General features: G+C 40.9%; 1 protein-coding gene across 1 annotated transcript; it reads right to left on the reverse strand.

Moving 5' to 3' along the window:
* Positions 1–3,605: 3,605 nt before the first annotated feature.
* rbm41 (RNA binding motif protein 41) lies at positions 3,606–9,903 on the reverse strand. The gene is made up of 8 exons (XM_085363467.1): positions 9,887–9,903; positions 9,486–9,602; positions 8,007–8,208; positions 7,365–7,569; positions 5,459–5,976; positions 5,009–5,059; positions 4,760–4,907; positions 3,606–3,745 (listed from the first exon to the last, which is right to left on the reverse strand). The coding sequence occupies exons 1-8, from the start codon at positions 9,901–9,903 to the stop codon at positions 3,606–3,608; spliced, it is 1,398 nt and encodes a 465-aa protein (XP_085219593.1).
* Between the last annotated feature and the right edge of the window lie 4,313 nt (positions 9,904–14,216).

Raw genomic sequence — 14,216 nt, forward strand, 5'->3', positions numbered from 1 at the left:
CAGGCCACTGGTGTGAATGTCTGACCAAACAATCAGAAACTTTGTGAGGGTGGCCTGAGGGCTCAACATCCTCTAGTGGGCCCTGTGCCTGGCAATGTGGAATTGTGGCAACCTGTACTTGGGAGGACATGCGACACACGGGAAAGGGTTTAGAAAGGCTGTGGAGAACATTATGCTGCCTGTAATATAATCCAGCATGACTGGTTTGGTGGTGGGTCAGTGATGGTCTCGGGGTCACTGAGTGACCCATGTGCTCGCCTAACATAAACTCAACCACATAGCATCCATTTGTTCCAAACACACTACCCAGTCCATACCAGTAAAGATATCCAGCATGATTTTTTCCCCCATTGAGATCTGATGTGCTTTCAAAGTGGTTTTGCAGGGACCGTAGACAGAAGCAAACGTATTGACCGAAAGGAAAAGCACAGGTTAATCAATAATGGCTCTGATGCATCAGGTGTCCACAGCAGTGAGTCAGCCTGTGCCAGTGTTTGATGAATAAACAGTGTGACTTCCATGAACTGCTTTAAAGAAAGCATTTAGAGATGTAACTTTTCTTAAATAATTACTCTGAAGCTGACAAATAGGTGTGACATAACCATTAGAAATAAAGCAGACTATCTGACACTTGAATGGCCTTTTAAATTGCAGCAGTTAATATTTAAAGACTGCCAGTGTTGTTTGCGTTTAGGCTGCTGTTTCCCATTTTCTGAACGGGAAAAAGATTGCAGCCCTGAACCGAGGGCAAACAGAAATCCAACACAAACAGACCTAAACAAACAAAACCCTCACTTTAGTCCGATCAATAAGCAGTTTGAGTTTGACTAATAGCTGCATTGTGAGACCGCTCACTGGGTCAGTTTGCATCCACCAAAATGCGATAAAGGCTCTGAGATCTGAGGCGTGAAAAGTTGCCTCAAACTAGTCTTTCTGCCCTTTTAGCCAAAGTCAGCTTTAATGTCAACTAGAATGAATCCAAAATATTAATTACACACAACATATATCAGCGTATTTGTAACTTCTGTTTATGCATAAAATTATTAGATGTACAAGGACTCTTAAAGCTATATACATTATTGCAAGTCTACATTACAGTGCAAGTGATACTGAACAGACATGCACACTGTGGGGGACACCAGTGAGGATTTCTGTTCATTTCAAGTTTTAACCTAAAATCCTGCACACCACAATCCCCTGACCCCAAACATATTTGAGCAAGAGAACGCCGTAGATAAGTAGACAGAGAGCACGCACACCAAGGCTGTGTGAAAGACAAACACAAACTCAAAACACACTTTGAACCCTCCTGAGCACCCCTGTGTCACAGAGGTGCACGCAGCTCTTATGGGAATGTAAACACCTTGTGAATGAGGTCTGTCTCTGTTACTGCTGTTACTCAGAGACACCTGCTGTGAATAAAGGTTGTAGACATTTCCACAGGGGAGATGATACATACACCGTTCTATCAGTATGAACCTGGACTAACGCTGGGTCTGAGAGAGCAATTAACTGCTGCGAGAGCTCATTGACTCTCACGCAGAGAACATTTTATGATCCAAGAACTAAGGAATTACTCAACAGGCTTCATGCCCTGGAGGACGGGGCTGTGGCCCCCCCACACCCTCTAGCAGATCATTACATGAAGGAACCTTTTAAAAACAAGCGCGTCCATGCTCACAGGTGTACACACGGGTGATCACACCCACAAACTACACCCTTTTTGGCTCCTACCTCAAAGCACACTGTGTTCTGTTGATCTTATGTGCTGCACAATAATGTTTAATATTTAGTATTTACTGTCATATTCCCATATATCATTGTGATGCTGGTTATTCTATTACTCTTGTTCTCTTCTGCTTGTTTTCTTTTTTCTTTCTCAGCAGGTGATCCAGGTGATTGATATATGCATTTTTTTCTTTTTTTTTTCTTTTTTTCTGCTCATTCTGTTGGTTTTTGTTTTTTGCCCTTCTCCCCCGTCCCTCTTCTCAGCTGTTTCTCTTTGCCTCTTTCTTTCTCCCCTTCTTTCCCCCAGTCAAGTCTGTCCCGTATTCAGTAAGTGAAAATAAAATAAACAATAAAAGGTGAATCAAATGGACCATTACGGCAAGGCTGGGATGGTCAGTTTGGTAAAGTAAATCCGTTGGGCATCTTTCTTTGCCTTTAGACAACAATTCTGATGGCAAAAGAGCCAAACGGGACAGGCCAAAAAAAAAAAAAAAAAAAAAAAGGAATTACTCAACAGTGCTCTACAGTAACCAAATAAATATACTGAAGATACCAGCTGACCGACCAATACAGCATGAGAAAGAACATAATCATAATGTGTCGGTTTACTAAGAGAAACAAAAAAAGGATTGATTGGGTTCATTCAGCTACCAAAAGTGAATCTTATATTTGTAATGTGACATAAATCATCAGGTTAACTGGAGTTTAATATGAAGTACCCCTCCACATAATGTACTTTCTGTTGTTTATATTTTATTGTACTTATATGAAATTAAAATATCATTGAATTCAAACTATTAGAACTTACAGTAATTTGGTCTTAAAAAGTGAAATGTTTTACTCCATAGGAGTGCCTGCAAACTTACTTTTGGCTTAACAGCAAAGGAAGTGCAGCTTAGAGCTGCTGCACACTAACAAGATGAGAACAAGAACAAAAAAAAATGTTTAGTTTAAATTAGTGTCCTTTTTTATTATCTGTCAGGGGAATGCTTTTAGATGTTCAGAAGAGTGCAAAAAAAGTGTCCAATATAGCACCCCAAAGTAAACATACCACATGCTGGCTGTGACAGAGAGTAAAACTATTGTTTCCTGCTTATTTCTTTTATTTTTGTTAGTTTCATAAAATAATTTCTAAAGTCTAGCTTTTACTTTTATTTAAGTTAACAAAAAATGTTTTTTTTTCAACCTTGATTTTAGTTTTTAGTCTCTCAAAAAGCTGCTACTTCATATCCAGTCAACTTCTCTTAACCTTAATGACCGAATGGCTCCATCTAGTGCCCACATATGGAATAGCAGTAAACTCACACCTAAACCACTAATGAAACCTTCACAGAAGCCCTGCGTGTTAAACTGCAGTGGAAAATAAAGCAGCTGTAAGAAAATGTATATAAGCTGAAAACTGTGGATTGTGTGCATCGACTAGGACTGCTTGCTCAGTTAGTTTCACAACAAAAAAAGACATTTCAAAAAAATCTTGCTACAAGTCATAAAATAATTATTGCTTTAAATAATCTAGAAAGAGAACATTTGATAAACTCTAAAGTAGATACAGTAATGATGTGAAATGATGAAGGGCGTTTTTATATATGAAACAAGTTCATGTGAAGTCTCTTCGTGTGACATGAATCAGATGCTTGAGCTGACTCGAAAAACAAAAAGCTTTTCCCGAGAAACAGATTTGTGTTACTGGATGCTTTAAGATTCTGGATCATTTAAATACGTTAATTATCAAAATAAATGACACACAGGCGCTGCTGATAATAATAATAAGCCAACGAATCCAACTTTATATCCACAAAAAATAAGTACACTGTGACATTAGTTTCAGCCATTCACAACAGTCTAATTTACATAAAAAACATTTTTCTTCTGTTTATTTATTTCTTCTCCTCCTGCCCTTCCTTCTCCTTCTGTTTCTCCTCTTCCTGTCGTTCACGGCCAAATTCGACCACCAAAGGTTTCCCAAGCAACCGGTATCTGTGGACTAACTGCAAGGCATTCTGGGCCGTTTCAGCATCTGCCAAAGAAAAAGAAACACGCCAAGTAACACCCCAAGGAAAGAACCAAAAAACTAAATAAGGAAAATAACAACTCCCACTCTCTGGATTTCCGGTTTCATGAGGGGAGAGTCTGGAATGAAAGGACCCCCGTGGAGCTGCAGAACAAATGTAATGTATGTGTTTTGAATCTCTGTAAGGTTTTCTTGTGGCCAATTTTCATCAATTTATCATGTTTTTGTTTTTTCTAGACAGAATGTGCATGGATTGATGTTGATTGTAGTAAAAGACTTTTCTGTTAAGCCTAGGCACGCCATAGCACCACGAGCTGCTTTCGTGGCTTCCGCCATTTTGATTTCAGGCATGAAGCCACCAGTAGCAGCAGAGAATTTGGAGCAGGAGCCTCCTGATACCAATCCCCTTCAACCACTACACAACCACCTGCTCTTTTACACACAGGGAGGTTTCTGTTGTGGTTTAACTACGCCTCGAACGCCTAGTTACTGTTTGTGCCAGGTGCCATCCATAGTGAGAATAAAAGAGGTTTCTTTAGTAAGCATAAGGGGAGGCCCAACAAACAATAACACGCTCTAACGCCTCACAGACAAAGCAGCCATGCCCCTAACTCTAATATCCAGGTGGACGAGTCATAAAAACCCCCATTCCCCTTCAGTGGAGTGGAGAAAGTCCATCCATAGGCTGTAAGCATACTTGTTAACATGCTGTTTAACATGCCCCTCTTTCAGCCATTGAGGTGGTCCCATCAACAAATTGGATTTTTTGGTAAAAACCAGCTGGACCAATCATGCTTTAGCAGAATGTCAGCATTTTGGGCGCAGACTCATTTGCGATGCTACACTTGCAAAAACTGAAACAACATGTAGTTTTTTTGTGTAGAAACTAGTGTAAAGAATTACTTTAGCTGTCCCGTTCATTGAGTACTATCTCCTTGAACGCCCCCTGCTGCACACCTAGCTGTATTGCAGATAATTTTGCCCTCAGACCACCCGACTCTCACCTCTTATCTTTCTCACCTGGCAGAGTGATGAAAGCCTGACCCTTCATCCTCCCAGTCAGCACCCGGTAAAGCACCGGGGGCCTGTCCATCCTCTCAAATCTGGAGAACAGCGCCACCAGCTGGGCCACTGACGCCTGTGGGCTCAGGTTCTTCACACACAGGACCTACACAAAGAGAGAGAAAGCACAGTGAAGCTGGTCATGTTCTGTAGCGCCCATCTCTTGACTGTCGCACTGTGTCGTGTTGAAAGTATATCTGATGATACCAGGATGTGGCCCTCTGTTTCCAGCTGCAGCTTGGATGTGCTCGCAGGAAACTATAATTACAGTATACAACAATTATCATCAAGCTCAATTTACAAGTGAGTGCCTCTCAACCTGCACATCTTAAAGGTTGTTAATTGCTGTGAGATGATTTGTTCCATTTTAATGTGTCATTTTAGCAGCGCTACTGTGCAGCCAACATACAGCTTCACTGTGCCTTTAATGTTATCCTTATGGGGAACAGGGAATAAATACACCACACGCAGAGGTGGATGTGCACACTTTCAGATGATGTAATGCCTTTATGTTAGATAGAAACAACAATCTGGGAAGTGCTGAGAGCAGAAACTGTGGAAATAATCATTTGGTGCCACAGCTGCCCTAAAGATAAAGGAACTGATCTTTCAGGATCATCGTGAAAGTGTGAGGTTTACAAAGGTAGCTGCTGAGACCTTGGAGGGTTTCCCCGGCTGGTAGTTTCGGAACCTTGGAATGCTCTGGATCCCTTCTTCTGATTCCCGGTTCTTTAGGATTTCTTCATCTGTAATTGTCACAATCTCCCCCGTCACAGTCAGTGGTCTGCTTGGCCCCACCTTTGCTGTTCCGCACAAGCTGCTGATTGGCTGGCTTATATTAATCTGTCTCAGAGGAGCCAGTCGCAGATGCTCTGGTTTGTTTTCAACATGCTGCTGATTTGAGGTGTCTGAAACTGAGTCTGTCTGGACGGATGAGCGACTGTTTCCAGCCTGCAGGTCTGACGGACTGTCAGAAGCGTCTCTCGATTGATTTCTGTCTGTCTGTTGGTTTTGTGATTGGTCAGATTCAGCTGTGTGTGGCGCTCCTGTCGGTTCTCCCTCAGATTTGTATTGTGAAGCTTGTTTCACCTCCTGCTCCCTGAGAACTTCTCTATAGATAGAGTCCAGTGGGTCAGAGGATGACGCCCCCTGTTGGTTCTCCTTCTTATCTTCATCTGTGATGGAAACAACACAGGTTACACTTTCCTGACATGACACAATTATGACAGATGACTGCAGATTTCTTTTACATTTTGAAATACCATACCGTACTACGGTAAAAACAAGTACAATTATTGTCTCATGCTGGGTCAAAGGACGGGGAAGATAAATGTGTTTCAAAATGGACAACTTAGGTAACTGTCCCCTCTGAACTCCTGCTTAGACTTCTGTATATGTAGGAGCAACGGGTCATATGACCTGAGAGCTTGGACAGGAGTGTAGAGGTAAAGCAGCTCAGAAAAGACCATTTAAGGATTTAAAGACAAATACGAGAACTCTGAAACTGACTCTAAAGAGCACAGACAACCAATGGTGTGAGGCCAGAACAGGTGCTATGTACCTTTATTTACATGTAAAGCAAAAGGCACGATGCAGCTTTTTTAACTAAGCGAAGACATAAGAGGGAAGACTGGCTTTGTCCAAAGTAATCCAGTCGAGATCTCAAATGGTTACTGTCTCCAAATGCTGCCTAGAATGGATAGGTTTTATCTTTGCCAAGCTCCTTACCTCAAAAAAGCCAGACTTCATGTCATCAAGACCTACAAGATGTATTTTAATTGAAAAGCCATCCTTCCACTTTAACAGGACATAGATCTGAGTATCATTAGCATAGCAGTGAAAATAGATCCCATGCTTTCTAAGAATGAATCCAAAAAGAAGAAGTGCAAAAAGCAGTGGCCCTAAAATTGAGCCTTGTGGGACCCCATATGGCAGAGCAGGAATCAGAGCCAGCAAGGCTGATAATGCTCATCTATTTTTCTCTGCTAAGAGTACACAGTTGTAAGTCAGTAGCGGTTAATTTTGATGGTTACTTCAAACTTTCTTCTCCTGAATGGCTGCCCCTTGAACAGCATGTGGGCGGGGCTTGCGTGCTTCAAATGTTTAGATTGGGGATATCCGCTTTTTTTTTTTTTTTTACATGATATAGACCTAATAGTAGAAAAAACTGCCTGAAGTGACGTCTTTAGAGCCGCCTGAAGTTTCAGCTTGTACAAACAATGACCTCATTGCTGTAAAAGTATATTTATGGCTCAAAATAAGGAAGGGTTCACTTTTTAAATATAATTTAATAATTTTCAAAGTGAAAGCAGCTGTTGCCTCTCAGATGAGAGGTCAACACTGGAGCTTCCTTACTATCAGTTCCACAAAGAAACCACAACTAGTCACTTCTAAAACAGAACTGAAGCTGTGTTAAAGGTATCATGTATGGCCCATAAAGTCAAAATCATACAATCCCTATTCCGGCAACTCTTTCAAACTGCTGTAATGCTCTCGATCAAGACTCTAAAGTGTAATATTTGAGTTTTGACCTGTGACTTCTTTTTCACCAACAACTCTGTACCTCGATGATAGAGCGCTGTGAGGAAACCCAGGCGGTCATTCCCATGAAACAGGGCTTGTTCAATCTCCATCTCCCGGCGTGACAGCGGCCGGCTGGACGCAAAGCGTTGTGGGCGGGACAGAAGCTCCATCCGGGCGGCGATTTTGTCTTTAATTGCCTGCAGGCGCTCTTCCTTTGCACCTGGAGCTGCACACACACCGTGGGACTGTGTGGGAAGAAAGGCATTCATGTAAAGGACATGTGCATTAGCCTTGCTTGAGTGTTTTTCTCTAAAAATAATCCCTCAAAACTTTCGAGAAACTCTTACATTGATGCAATAAAAAAAATTGTGCATACTCTGAGATGAAATTGGTGAAAAGATCCCCACAAATTCATAAGGAAAAACCTCAAAGTCTCTGAGATTTAAGTTACGCATTAACCAGTGAAAACTTAAATACATGATCATGTTGGAGAAACTCTACTATCTCGTTTACCCAGGTTTCCCAAAAAAAAAAGGTTTTGGACACTTTTTCCGAAAAGTCTTTGACACAGTTGTATAATGGACTCACAACATGTTTTGTGGTGTGGAAACACTCCACACCACAAAACAAACCCAGCCTCTGCTGTTTGGAGCCGCCTCTCTGTCCTCCGGGGATGTTTTACCTTCTCTGCTGTCTCTGGTGCATCTCTGCTCTGCCACAGCTGGATCTCGGTGTCATTCAGGCCCAGCTCCCGCAGGCTGGCCAGTTCCTTCTCCCCATCCTGCAGGGCCTGGAACTGGGAAAGGCTCTTCACTCCTGCTGCCTGCTCCCCAAACGGCCGATAAAGCGCCGCTGGGGCGAAGCACTGCCTCTTGGCTACACATCTGTTAGACAAAAATGATTTCAGAACGAGATCAAAACTAAGCTCTGGAAAAGCAGCTGTAGCCTTATCTGAGACTCTGGTTTAAAGGTCACATGGCGGCTTCAGATGTTTTAGAAAGAGAAAAGACTGTGTGTGTTTCTGTAGCCCCGAGGGCTGTGCTGCTCTGTGGGACAGTGAGGATAACATGACACAGCATCTGACGCTTTTGTTCGAAGCACCTCACAGTAAGAAGAGTGTGGGATTTTTCTTTTATAAAGCACAGAGCGTTCAGTACAATTGAAACGGCATGGCTTTGTCCTCCCACTGAGTAACACAAAAACAGGTCTGATTCTCTCGCTTTAATGTTTATATATTATAACTGTGTGACACGAATTTTATCCAGCGAGAGGTAAACCACAAGCTCGCCACAACTAAATATATATCAAGCAGATCTGACTTCAGTTTGACCAATAAATGATATCAGTATTAGATTTAAAACTGAGCTGAATTAAAAGACAATTTATGGATTTTATGTCAATATTGACAGGGTTCACAGGTGATCAGGGTCCTTCAGCTGTTCCACACCCTTACTTTAGAATAGAATATCTTTAATTCATTGTAACATTTAACACATACAAAGAAACTGAGTGCAATTCCAACATTGCAAAGGTTGAAAAGTGGGGAACACATATACAAAGCACTAAACTACTGCATTTAAACTTCTTGCCATTTAAATCAAGAGGTGATCAAACTTTTCAAGTTGTATCTCCTAAATTTTGAAACAGACTTCCACAGCTCATCAGGTCTACTGAATCTTAGGTTTGAAAGGGTGAAAGATTATTTTTGGCTCTTGTTCTTCTAACGTGTGTATGCAGGAATGAATATCTGATCATGTGTTTGAAAGTCTGAATATGTATATTTATCTTATGCATTTATTATTATTATTATTATTATTGTTATTGTTATTGTATTTATCTTTATTTTTTTAATTTTTGGAGGGTACCTTTCAGTGAGTGCATAGTGTCTGTTTTTGCAGAATATATTGCTATACAGCATTTGTGTAGATGCTAATGCACTGCAGGAGGTCACAGTGTGGTAGATGTAGATGAGGTGTCATATCTACTACTTGTCCTCAGTTCACTTAATAACTGCAGAACTGAAAGAAAATCTACATGACATTAGGGACAAACATTGAAGTTTGTGTACATGATGTGATATTTCACCATACTGGACTCTAAATTTTGCACTGTGCCTCAACGTTATGCAGACATCATGTATAATGCTTTCTCCTGTTCTGACCGTTCAATGTCGACGTCAGTGTGGAGCTGCTGCAGCAAGAGGCCATGCAGCTGCCGCTGGCCCTCGGTCTCCTGCTCTTCCAGCAGCGGGCCATCCTCACAGGGTCGCCGGGTCACTCTGACAAATTTAACACAGACACACAGCAGTTCAGAGACTCACTGGATGCTGATATAAAAGAGATATACCTTTTAAAACTGGCTAAAAAGGCCACAACTAAGTTCACAAGACTGAATCAAGTTGGAGGTGTCAACTAGTACGGCTTTCTAGAAAAAGTGCCTGAAATCACTAAACCACATCTGATGCAAACAACAGTAATAACATCTGTATTTATTTTAGCTTCCCGGAATTCTCAAAATAAAATTAACAACATTGTGAAAAATGACCTCAGATCACCTGCTTACAACTGGTGCTGGGCCATTGTTGACAGTAATACCGGTATAATGTTGGGCAACGATAAGAAAATGAAATATCGCGATAGAATATGGGTAAAACGCGCATGCGCAGTGCCTTTGTTTTCATACACACATGGCGGAAAAAGCATGGCGGCGACGGAGAATGAGGAGGGCGAAAGCGGATTGTTAAATGAAACGGATGAACCAGAATTGGTTTGTAAAAATGCAAATACTTCAGTGGTGTGGAACTGGTTTGGCTTTCGTCCGTCAGACACACAACAAAGCACTATCTTTGGTAGAGCATGCTAGCGGGCCGTCGTTATTACCGTGTTTTTTGGAAAATACGGCACACTTAAAATCTATCCTTTGATTTTTCTGAAAATCGACAGTGCCCCTTATAATATAATATAAATATAAATTTGTCTAGTGTCAATTATATCGTCATCGCAAATTTTCAAATGTATGTCGTGATAAATATTTTTGGTCATATCGCCCTGCTCTACTTACAACTGCTAAGAGATGAAAACCCCACAGGACTGAAGGAAGATACAAACACAGAGAATCAGAGAAAGTCCTCACATTAGCGATAATGGGTATTTTTGCTAGAAAAATGATCTAAATGATCTAATATGAGCAATTATACCAGGCCATTGCAGATTTGTGAATTCAATAAACATGGCTGTATTATATGGACATTAGAGACTGTTGATGCTAATTTGTATTTTTTTTATTAAATTGAGAATCTGGCTGACAGCAGACGCATATATGTTTTTTTGTCATTGTGTTTTTGAAAAATCCCTACCTCTATTACCAATAAATACCTGCTTTTTTCAGCAAATCATTAAACAATTTACTTGGTAAATTATTGTAAAGTAAATACTGTCTTGGAGTGCCTATCCCTACATTATAAATGCTTTTATCAAGTGCCAGAATTAGTTTGGAATTATAAATCTTCACAAAACACAGAATATTACGCAAGCTTGCAGTAGGTTTTTGCAATATGCACTGATATATGTATGTAGATGCCCTGCAGGAGGTCACACTGTCATATCTACTGCTTGTCCCAGACTCTGGGGTTGTCTGCAGCACTGAAGGACTGTGGGACTTGTTTTAAGGTTAAAGAAATAATCTTACAATTTTGAATGAAAAAGTACTGTTTTGCTTTGAGTAAAAGTGCCAGTTCAATTCTCTGGCATATCATCTTCTTGATTTTTTAGCTAGGAGACAAACATGGGCACACATATTCCTTACCATCGATGCTCATTTGAGCACTGGTGCATCATTATTAGATTTCATTCTATAAAATTTGTTTTAAAGATGTAGTACTGGATTATTGGATAACACATAAGACTCTTTTCTCAAAAAAACATCTTCAAGAAGTTTCAGGCAAAAATTATGACTTAAATATAGACTGGAGATAGCTTGCATCAGCCACATGCAATTTATGTTGCAAACATGACATCACCCATTGGTTAGTGAAGTCTCGTTCAGAAGCCTTGAGGTGCGTGTTTTTGCTGTCGACGTCTTGGTGTTTTGAGACCACGCGTGAGGATTAAGGGCGCGTTTGGAAAAACTGCATCCTCACTAAATTACGAACACATACTGGACATTCATCCTTTCTGACTCTTAGAAAGACCAAAATTCACAAAAAGATCTTATTATTCTATTAAACATTGATCAAAACTAGTGACTCAGCCAATCATCAGGTCATCAGGAAAGTGTTCACTGAGGTCAAAGAGAACGAGAGCACAAGCCAGTTTTCTCTTAACTTCTACAGGACTGGAAGTCTTTTGTTCTGTTGCGCATTAAACAGAATAAAGGTTTAAGGCACGTCTGAGTTGACTTCACTGTGTCTATCATTTATAATGTCTATTTCACCCAAAACTAAGCGTCCTTAGCCAGGTAGCCTAAAACACCCACTACAGCCAACAGTTTGTCAAACAGCTCTGCCTACTTCCCACAAATGCCTTATCTCTAGATGCCAGAATCTCAACAACACCTGGGTGTATGTCTCATTCCTCTAAGTCATGGGAGTCTAAGGAGCCTGGAAAGAAAGCGACTGGACTTCTTTACGTTTTGGGAAGATGTCTACTTCAGTTCCACAACTTACGATGTAGTCTTGAGATTCCTTCCCAGGCATCTCAACCCCCACTCACATGTTGCGTCTGGTGACCTCAATAAGTGACATAATAGGGTGAGGCAAAGTTTTACAGTGGTATCACCTTGGCTCATGTGATGAGGCACACGATTAATAGTGGGTCAACAACCCTCTTGACGGACAACCCTCTCTAGGATTCATATACCTGGGACTCTCCACGGTTTGAAGAAGCCTCTTGTATTAGAGGTGAAACGTTTTCACAAAACTTAAAGAAGTCCAGCCATTCTCTTTACAACCTCCTTAGACAACAGCTGGATGTGAAGAAACATCAAAGTCTACTTGTACAGTGACCTTTTGACATCTATTAAACGTATAGACTTACATACGCGTTAGCTTGGATGTTGCACCCGGTGAACATGGATTTATACATGTTTATTTAAATGGAAACTATGGTGTTTGTGTTTGTGTTTTTCCACTCTCTTCTGCATCTCCTGCACACATTTAAATGATCTGACATACTGCTGCTCCTGTTACCTCTCCTTACTGTATTTTCGATCCACCATAAAGCAGATCCTGTATTAAGTAAGAAAGGCCAGAAAAAATTTCAGGCTTTAGTTTTTGAGATATTCACGCTCAAATGCAAAAGTGCAAAAAGAAGTGGATGGATAGGCCTCTTTAAAAATAAATATCTATGAAGGTATTTAATACTGAAGCTAAAATTTCACAGAACTCAACATATATGTCAAATTAATTGGAGCTGGTCGAGCAGAAAATGATCTAAAAATCTGATGATTTGAGACGGAACGACCCTGATGTAACACAAATCTGCTACTTGTGAACATCTCTATGTCTATCACATTACCTGAAGAATACACGCACACACGTTCAGGGTAAGGTAATGTGAATGGGAAAAGAACCAGAAGGTAGGTTTTTGGACTATTTGAACACTTTCACCACAGCCTCCATCTCATCTATTAATCCTATTCCTCCTCCGTCACGTCGGCCCTCTGCATGTCCTCCTTCACTACATCCATAAATCCTTTCTGCAGTCATCTTATTTTCCCCCTGCCAGGAAGCTCCATCTTCATCATCCTTTGTCCATTATATCCACTATCCCTCCTTTGCTCACGTCCAGACTATGCCATGTCTCCAAGCTGCTCAACCTGACCTGTCTCTGTGACACACGCATTCCTAATCCTGTCCGTCCTGGTTACTCCTCATTGGGTAGCCCTCCTGACACACCCACCAAACGACAGAAAACAGACCTCGGAGCAGTTGCACACCTTTTTCCCCGCACTGTTGTACAGCGTGATTTCAGCCCCAGGTAAATTAGCCCACGTTAACTAGTAAACTCTGTAGGGCATGCTTCTCCAGTGCAAAGAATTCTGCTTATTTTTATTTAGATATTTAGCAGTTTTTGAATTTAGAAGGTACATAATCATACTTTATTTGTGCTTTTGTTCACGGTGCATTTGTATGAATACAACATGAGTGGTTGCTCTGAAAAAGCCCAATGCTATCCCACCTACAGAGGAAGCCAAAATACAACCTCACCTTGCTTTTGGTGTGCAGGAGATGACGCTAACGTATTTCTGTTATTTTTAAAAAAGATTTTTTAACATTATCCAGATCGAAGGTAACGGAAGACTCTCCCACGAGACGGGAGACGGTCCGTGCTTAACAGTAATCTACAGAAGTGCTGAATAAACATGTAAAAGTAGTTTGTAAAGCTGCTAGCCTGACAGATGAGCTAACGCTACATGAGTTTAGCTGCTATCTCCATGACAACATCCTGAGGTAGACGTAAAAGGTACGTAACGGATTTACATTGTTATTTTTTTTCCTTACAGCGTCGTTGACCGGGGTCTAAAACCCAACGTGTTTGATTCAAGTGGCACAAATGTTTGAAATGAGTAATATACAACAAGGATAACTGAAAGTTTTGTTTACCTCCTCATGTTTCCTGGCAGAATTGTCAGTTCCGGTGTGGAATCATGGGAAATGTAGTTTGTACATGTAGTCTGCCAATAAAGATTGAATTGAATTGAATTGAATTAATAAAGACAGCGTATCGCACCTATGTGTGATATTAACCTAACCCCAAATTATGGGTATTTGCGGAGAACCCCCCCCCCCCCCAGCAAGAACATTTTTAATGCAAAACCGGGATTACTAAAAAGCCTGAGGTTCTTAGACTGCACATTACACACTGCACATCTCCTCTGCATTATTTGGCTCCGT

Source organism: Diplotaxodon limnothrissa, linkage group LG10 (genome assembly GCF_057381915.1).
Source record: "Diplotaxodon limnothrissa isolate DT_005_m linkage group LG10, D_limnothrissa_male_GT1.1, whole genome shotgun sequence".
NCBI lineage: Eukaryota > Metazoa > Chordata > Actinopteri > Cichliformes > Cichlidae > Diplotaxodon > Diplotaxodon limnothrissa.